General features: G+C 41.8%; 1 protein-coding gene across 14 annotated transcripts in view; it reads left to right on the top strand.

The window, feature by feature from the left end:
- The window catches only part of huwe1 (HECT, UBA and WWE domain containing E3 ubiquitin protein ligase 1), a 44,397-nt gene extending 38,236 nt beyond the window's left edge, over window positions 1–6,161 (top strand). For all 14 annotated transcript variants that reach the window (XM_044351089.1, XM_044351102.1, XM_044351095.1 and 11 more), the window contains 11 exons: window positions 527–629; window positions 1,914–2,063; window positions 2,191–2,436; window positions 2,530–2,647; window positions 2,736–2,876; window positions 2,968–3,255; window positions 3,428–3,533; window positions 3,802–3,919; window positions 4,376–4,557; window positions 4,985–5,175; window positions 5,287–6,161. In XM_044351089.1, the coding sequence (XP_044207024.1) occupies window positions 527–629; window positions 1,914–2,063; window positions 2,191–2,436; window positions 2,530–2,647; window positions 2,736–2,876; window positions 2,968–3,255; window positions 3,428–3,533; window positions 3,802–3,919; window positions 4,376–4,557; window positions 4,985–5,175; window positions 5,287–5,389 (1,746 nt within the window). In that variant the 3' untranslated portion in view covers window positions 5,390–6,161. The remainder of the gene's footprint in view (window positions 1–526; window positions 630–1,913; window positions 2,064–2,190; window positions 2,437–2,529; window positions 2,648–2,735; window positions 2,877–2,967; window positions 3,256–3,427; window positions 3,534–3,801; window positions 3,920–4,375; window positions 4,558–4,984; window positions 5,176–5,286) is intronic.
- The last annotated feature ends 2,596 nt before the right edge of the window (window positions 6,162–8,757 follow it).

The following is an 8,757-nucleotide window of genomic DNA, read 5'->3' on the forward strand; positions in this document are numbered from 1 at the left end:
CAAAACCTTTCATATAGCATTGCATTGGTATAGCAACAATATGATGCAGTATGCAGGCAGCTTATAGCCTGCTACCTCAAGTGTTGGTTTATGCATAGTGATAACATCCTCACTGTTGCCATGATGAACATTGACAGCTCCGAAACAGAAAGACAGATGTGTCAGTGATCCACTGCATTCTCTATTAATGTCTTTGCATTGACATGTTCTTCTGTTGAAATGTGAAGTGTGAATGTGCTGCCTGCTCCAAACTGTTTGATCTGTTCCTCTGATGTCGTCTGTTTGCTGGCTGACATGGCTTCATGCTTTTGGCCCCCCCCTCCCGTACTCAGTCCCAGTTCCTCTCCTCTCTTAGTGGATCATGGGAATGTCATGATGCATGGCAATAACAGTCAAGATGGTTACTATTAACCTGTCATAAATGTCATGTTAATCATTATTTCTTCCATCCTTTTTCCCTTATCTGTTCCCTGTTGTTCATCCTCTGTCTCTGCCTCTCTGGTCCTCCCTGGTTTGATTTCTGCAGTCTGAAGTGCAGTCAATGTCAGAAGCCCAGGCAGCGCAGAGAGATGACTCGCCAATGGATGTGGACCAGCCATCCCCTCTAGAGCAGGATCCTGCACCTCTAGGTATGAGTCACTTGCACCTTTTAAGGAACTTGAAACTCCTTTTTAAAGTTTTAAAGGTGACATATACTCTTTTTCAATAATTTAATATATGTCTCTGAGGTCCCTGAAACATGTCTTTGAAGTTTTTTGATGAAAATACCACTGAGATTATGCATTCTAGCATGCCTCTATACCCCTTTGTTTCAGTCCTGTTCTCGATGAGCTGTTTCAGTGTCTAGGCAAATAAGCTGCTGTTCCACTCCGGAACTGGTTGTGGCTTTCTGGCCGTGATGCAATGCGAGATTATATGACCGCAACAGGAGAGAGCAGTTGACAGTAGTCATATTCATACCGGAACTACAACAGAACTGCAGTAGCAGTTTTGCTAATACAAGTATTACTGTCAGTAGGTGATGTGTTCATTTTTAACATAAGGGATGACCCAATGACTGCAGGATTATCATGTGGGCCTAGCCTCATTTTCAGCTGCACAGACGCTGCAGAATAATCATAGAAATATCAGGAATATCATAGGAATAGTACAGGCAGCAGTGTGTCTCTATGATCCTCTCACTCTTATGCGACTACACGTTGCTACTTGTCACTTTGATCATGAAGGTGACATTACTCTGTAGAGCAGTCTCAAACTTTTTCTGGATACTGGATCCCCTGCATATTGACACCATGTCAAAAAAAAAAAAAAAACCCAAAACAATTTGACAGAAACAGAAATTGTATTAGCCAAATAGTAGGGAGAGCCTACATTGCTTTATTGTAATACAACTGGTCTTTTCTCATAGTTTGGGGGACTCTAGGCAGAATGGAGACACATTTACGTTGAAAAGATATGAAAAAATGTGACCTTTAAGTTGCCAATGACAACTCAACCTTCTCTGATTATAATAATGCTTTTTGATTTTTGCCCGGAGCTGCTTAAATTCATGAAGTCAGCGAGTACACAAGGAATTTAAACTTCTGCTGAATTGCTTCTTAATAAATTCTTGTGCTAGTTTGATATCAGTTTGCAATTTTTGTAATTTCCGGATAGTTTTGGTTATATGAATGCATCTTCAGTATGGATCAAGTGTCTACATGTCTCCATTGATATGATATCATAAATATTTCAGCTAGGCCTATATCATGAATGAGCTGGCATCTAAAAAATGGGAAGCAGGGAGCAGCAGTAATAACGCAAGCAATCTAAATGTTATACATATAGAGAGACTAATGTGAACATAAAGTTTGTTCACCAACACTTAAGCAGTTCTTTTGCAGTTCAATTTATTTTGGAATTTTATTTCTTAGATGAAGAAGGAAACGGCCAGTCAGAGAGTGAGGAGAGACTTCCAGACCTCCCCCTGCTCAGCGAGCAGCTGTTGTTGGATGAACTATGGGACATGCTCGGGGAGTGCCTGAAAGAGCTGGAGGAGTCCCATGACCAGCATGCTGTATTGGGTAGGTGGAATCCATCTTAACAAATGAATTTCTTTATGCTATTTGTGATTTATATAATATTAATGTCTGTTCAAGGAGTGTGGTTGAGTGATGTATTCCCCTAATGATATTCTCTTTGTTGCCCCAGTTCTCCAGCCTGCTGTGGAAGCTTTCTTCCTGGTCCATGCCACGGAGCGAGAGAGCAAACCTCCTGTGAGGGACACCCGGGAGAGCCAGCTGTCTCACATCAAAGATGAGCCTCCACCACTGTCCCCAGCACCCCTTACACCTGCTACACCTTCATCCCTAGACCCATTCTTCTCCAGGGAACCATCCTCCATGCACATCTCTTCAAACTTGCCACCAGACACCCAGAAGTTCCTCCGCTTTGCCGGTGAGTGTGAGAGATGCAATGTAAGGAGAATGATAAAGCTTTTTTCTGGTGTGTCATATAGTACCTAACAGGTCTCATCCTTCTTCCTCGTAGAAACTCACCGCACAGTGCTTAACCAGATCCTGCGCCAGTCCACCACTCACTTGGCTGATGGGCCTTTTGCAGTGCTGGTTGACTACATACGCATCCTGGACTTTGATGTCAAGAGGAAGTAAGAGGAGATTATCTTACATTTTCTGCAAAGCAGTCATTGGCTTTTCGAATTACTGACCCGCTGGTGTTTTTGGCTGTCTTTGCAGGTATTTCCGCCAGGAGCTAGAGCGTCTGGATGAAGGCCTGAGGAAGGAGGACATGGCTGTGCATGTGAGGAGAGATCACGTGTTTGAGGACTCCTACAGGGAGCTGCATCGCAAGAGCCCAGAGGACATGAAGAATAGGCTGTAAGGCTCCATTGCCTCTTCATCCAACTGCATGTCCTCTCAATTCAGAAGCACTCAGCCAGAGTCTTACTGTGCTCCTTTTCCATTATAGGTACATTGTGTTTGAAGGAGAGGAGGGCCAGGATGCTGGTGGCCTGCTGAGGGAATGGTACATGATCATCTCCCGAGAGATGTTCAACCCCATGTACGCCCTGTTCCGCACGTCGCCCGGCGATCGTGTCACCTACACCATCAACCCCTCATCCCACTGCAACCCCAACCACCTCAGTTACTTCAAGTTTGTGGGTCGCGTGGTGGCCAAGGCAGTCTATGATAACCGGTTATTGGAATGCTATTTCACCCGCAGCTTCTACAAGCACATCCTTGGCAAGAGTGTCAGGTAATGAAGCCACTGGCAGTTATACTAAGTAACCTACATATCTACAAAGTGTTCCAACTATGCATTATTCATACAACCTAACCCTTATTGATTGCTATACAAAAAATAAATATTTCTGAGTATAATTCCTGAATATTTGAATAATTTGTATGTATTTTTCTGGTATTCCCAGGTACACAGACATGGAGAGCGAGGACTACCCGTTCTTCCAGGGCTTGGTGTACTTGTTGGAGAATGACGTGTCGACACTGGGCTATGAGCTGACATTCAGCACGGAGGTTCGTGTCTGCTCTCTAAATGTTCCAATTAGTTTCAAGTGGAAAATTGATTTTCATACTGTATCCTCTTCTTAACTCTTTTGGGCCTCAAGGGCTCAAATACCACATGTTCTATGTTCTCATGAAAAGAGTCATTTGCAGTGGGATGGCTTTTAAATACCTCTAATGGAAGCCATCTGTGACACACAGTAAAATATTAGGCTGAAATATAGCAAGATGAGCAGCACTGAAAGTGTCCATGTGCTCTTGTGTGTGTGTGTGTTTGTAGGTCCAGGAGTTTGGGGTGTGTGAAGTGAGAGACCTCAAGCCAAATGGAGCCAATATCCTGGTCACAGAGGAAAACAAAAAAGAGTATGTGCACCTGGTTTGCCAGATGAAGATGACAGGTAAGATCATGGTTATTCCACCAAATATTTAATTTCCATAAGCAGGAGGGCTGCAATAGGTCAGTATCACTGACACAAAAATCAGTCAGTGTAAATGGGTTGATATACATTTCATTTTAAATGTTGAGGCTGTATGCATGAAAACATTGAAAAGACTTCTCTAAATGGTGCAGTGCATAGAGAAAGCACTAGGTAGCAGCACTCTGAAATGTTGGAACTGATCAATATGCAGCAGAGAGCCAGAGGTGTGTCTGGAAGATGGCTGATTTATCACAAGCAGCATCTTCCAGCTGCTGCTCAAATACATTATTCAGTTAAGCTTTTCAGTTACTTGATTGGGGGGAAAAAAAGCCATCAAATTAATATGATTCGATAATGTCAGCTGCAGGCCAAATACAAAACATCATCACAACTACAGAATGGTCCCAGAGTGAATGCTTTTAACTTGTTTTCTAGGTGCAATCCGCAAGCAGCTGGCAGCTTTCCTTGAGGGATTCTATGAGATCATCCCCAAGAGGCTGATCTCCATCTTCACTGAGCAGGAGCTGGAGCTGCTCATCTCTGGCCTGCCCACTATTGACATCGACGACTTAAAGGCCAACACTGAATATCACAAATACCAGTCCAGCTCCATCCAGGTATGGATCAGGAAACACACATACAACATTATTATTTAAATGTCTACTCACCTCTACATATGTGAGAGGACTCGTATGGGTGTGTTAAGAGATGACGACACCAAACCCAGAAGAAACGGTGTCAAATTAGCACCTTTGCGTTCGACTTCCATTGTCAGATTTAGGTTTAATTTTAGTACAGATTGTGTTCCATTTAACTGAAGCCACATTTTATTTGTGAAACTATTTCATGTCAACTATCAAATTGCTACTTCTGCAGCAGTAATATTTACACTACATGTCACAGAGAAAGAAGTATCTCTTTCACTCTTTATTGCTCATATCATGCAATATCCCCCCCACAACAGCAAAAAACAAACAGAAATTTATTGGGACACATTTGTAACTTAACTACTTTGTGACTTTTTTCTTTTTTTTGTAACTTTAGATCCAGTGGTTCTGGAGGGCCTTGCGATCCTTTGACCAGGCAGACCGGGCCAAGTTCCTACAGTTTGTCACTGGCACGTCCAAAGTTCCCCTTCAGGGTTTTGCTGCTCTGGAGGGCATGAACGGCATCCAGAAGTTCCAGATTCACCGTGATGATCGCTCCACTGACCGCCTGCCATCTGCTCATACCTGGTAAACATGTTGCACGATTATGAGACTTGAATAATTATAAGTCTTGAAAGGGTCAAAATTGTGAAGATGAAACTTTATCCTAACGCTCTCTCTCTCTTTCTCCTCCCTCAGCTTTAACCAGCTGGACCTCCCAGCCTATGAGAGCTACGAGAAGCTGAGACATATGCTGCTGTTGGCCATTCAGGAATGCTCAGAGGGATTCGGACTGGCTTAAACTATGAGACTCCTAACACACAGACATGCATACAAACACCTGATTTAGATTCGCCTACTCCTGACACATTCATACTGATAACCTTTGAACGCACGCACACACGCACACACTATCATAGACATTACTGGATTACTTGTTGAATGGCCTAGACTTACTGGTTTCTATTCCATATAAAACAGATAAAACCAGCAAGTGAAATGGACTGATTAACATTGCGTACCACACAGAGAGCCTCATGTTGACACGCTTGTGTCTCCCTTCCCAATTTAATGGCAAATGCAAGAGCAGATTCAGAGGATAAAAACATGGACTAATATAAGAGACGTTTTCTTCATTTAGTTTGATTTCTCTGTACAAAAGGTTTGGGAGTTTATTATGTTTAATCTTTTTTGTTCTCTGGCTGTGTAAAAAGAAAAAAGAGAATGTTGTTTGAACAGGATGGTTATAAAACCTTTGGGGAAAAAATGTTGGTGGTTTCTTGTTGCAAATTTGTGACCTCACAAGCCTTGATGATGGGGAACATTTTTATGGGGGGTATATGAACAACTTGAAAAGTTTTGGAGATATTCACAAAAATGCACTTTTCCAAAAATTTTGTGGCATTTTTAAGGAAGGATGGTACAAAAAAATGAAGAGAAAACCTGAAGGAGATAAAAAAAAAAAAAGACATTAACCATAAATTCTAGAGTATTTTTGGCTATTAAATCGCTGACCCAGCCTTGAGCCTTTGAATCAGAGTGGAATAACTACATGAATAAATGCATAAAATTGCGTCCATTGTCTCTTTTAACAGTGTTTCAATCATGCAGTGATCTCATTTCATCAAGATCAAATGTGTCAGTTATGTGTGTAATCACACCAAAATACTTGTTAATTATCGGACAATTCTCAATAGAAAATAGTTTCTATTGGCAGCATACAGATGTAAATATTGAATCCCCACCCCAATGATTCTGTTGCAAGTGAATCAATCTCATAGTTCACATTAAGCCCACCAGTAAATCAAATTGTCCCAGATGACAGAATGTAATGAATGACTGAAGCCATCCTAGAGCACTTTTCTCAAATACTGCCAGAAACCTTTTGAATTAGATCCATTAGTTGGGAGCATAACAGGAGCTCATTGCGGCAGCGCTGTCATTTCCCTTGCTGACGCTGACCCAGTCTGCCCTCCAGTCTCAGATGATTGTCTGTACCCTTGATTATGTCACACACTGTCCCTCCCTGGCCACTGTTTGCTGACGAACTGAAGATGACACAGCAGTCGTACAGACCAAATATTCATGCAACACATCACGGTTGGAAATGTTTAATTGTGACCAGATGAAGACTTATTTATGAAATCTGTAAACTGGTAGATCACATCTTCATTTATGAGATTACCAAGAAATCCTGGCATCCATGTAGTCCTCACAGTAGACCTTATAGAGAGCTATTATCTCTGAGGTTTTTTAAAAACAAACATGAGAAATACCCCTACACTGACAGCGTGTTGTCTGAAGATGCTCTACCAGAAGAACACTGTCTACAATGGTGGGAGTTAAAAAGCAGAGTACAGACATTTCTACTCATCAGCACCTGCAAGGACTTGTTCATGAGCTTCTTGGAGATGGAATTTTATCTGAAGTTTACTGGAAACCAGTCTATATTACTCTTTGTTCTCATCAAGAAAGTCTTTGTCACCAGGGATTTACAGCTAACTACTTTCTGTGTTCTCGTGTAGCCACAACGCTCAGTTAAAGAATACTTTTATTTGTTCTGCCTCTCTGGGTTTTCCTCTCTGTTTGGCTCTTCGCTCCTGCACTAAAGCCCTAGACATGTCTGCGGTTTGCACCTGTCACCACCTCTCGTTCTCTCACGCCTCCCCTGTGTGTCCATCTTCTTGTACCAGCTCTCGCATGCTGAATTTGTTCCACTTGAGGGCCCACTACAACAGTGGAAATCGAATCCCTCACAGACCACTACAGCCAGCCAGTGGCCACCCCCCACCCACCAACACACCCCAACCCCCCGCTGAAAATCTAGGCCTGCACACCGGTTGCTGAATAGGGAGCGTCCATGTCTGATTTGGTGTGTGCTGAGGCGTGATAAATGAAATTACAGTGCTGTCATGCAGGGATTTCAGACCCCACACTAAGCACCCCCCCACCAACACATACACACACACATACATCCCCCCATATGTATGAAACACAGATGCAATTTTCTATTGGCCACGCTTGATTTACATATTCTGTAAGCATCTGTTGATGTGTGGAGGCTTTGATTTGCAATTAAAGGAGAAAAAAAAATGAATCCACGCAGGGAATTTTCCTGAAAAAAGATTACACAATACATACGTTTCCTCACAAACGGGTTCACTTCTCTGTGTTGGACTCAGGAGGTTTTACATTTCCTGTTGAAGAAATGATGTGGCAACTTTGAATATCTTTTCTGCAACTGTCTGTTAGAAATAGAGATACGAACGGTGCTGCCAAATGAGCCGTTTAGATGCACTACACTGGCCCCACCACTGGGTGGAGATCATTAGACTACATACGCAGACTGAAGAGGATGTTCTCTGTCACACTTTGACCATGTCAGTGCATTTTGGTTTCCAGCAAAGTCACTCTGATTTTTGCCTTTTCATGCTCTGGGAACAATTTAGGGGTGACTGTTGCACAAACTGAAATTATTTGTTGTGTCTGGAGCCACCGGTGCCCTTTCATAGGGTGAAGTCAGGTAATTTGGGACACTTTTTGGTAGATTACCAAGAAAACCACTTAAATTCTGAACTTTTAAAACTTGTTATGGACCTCTGCTCTATTTCTATAAAGAAAATATGTTGACAAGTAAAATACTTTAGAAGCTTTGGACCTTCAACCACATCAAGAACCCTTCCTCACTCCCATCACATGTTCAAGTAAAATGGGACAGCTGGTAAGGTAAAATGGGACAGTCACAGATGGTTGTTTTCAAATAGGCTGATGTGAAAATTGGCCGATTGAAAATTGTAGGCTAATTAGGCCTGTAAATTCCTTACAGGCCTAATTAGCCTACAATTTTCACTCTTTTTTTTAATGAATAGTTAGGTTACATTAATGATTTAATGTCTGAACTGATAAGTGGATTTAAGCATTTAAAAAACAAACAAACATGAAATACAATTGTAACCTGTTATATGACAGGGCAGCACACAATAGCATAACAACTCATGATTTTAATGCATTCAGATAAAATAGGACAGTCACTCAAAACCCTTTCCCATAAAAAATAAAGTGTACTGTGAAAATATTTTGATTATAAGTCAAACAGTTAATAATATGCAACATCCTACAACCATTTTTGGTTTTATACCCTTATTGTTTTAGCTGCACTTCTCTTATTAC

This window comes from Thunnus albacares, chromosome 5 (assembly GCF_914725855.1).
Source record: "Thunnus albacares chromosome 5, fThuAlb1.1, whole genome shotgun sequence".
In the NCBI taxonomy this organism is placed as follows: domain Eukaryota; kingdom Metazoa; phylum Chordata; class Actinopteri; order Scombriformes; family Scombridae; genus Thunnus; species Thunnus albacares.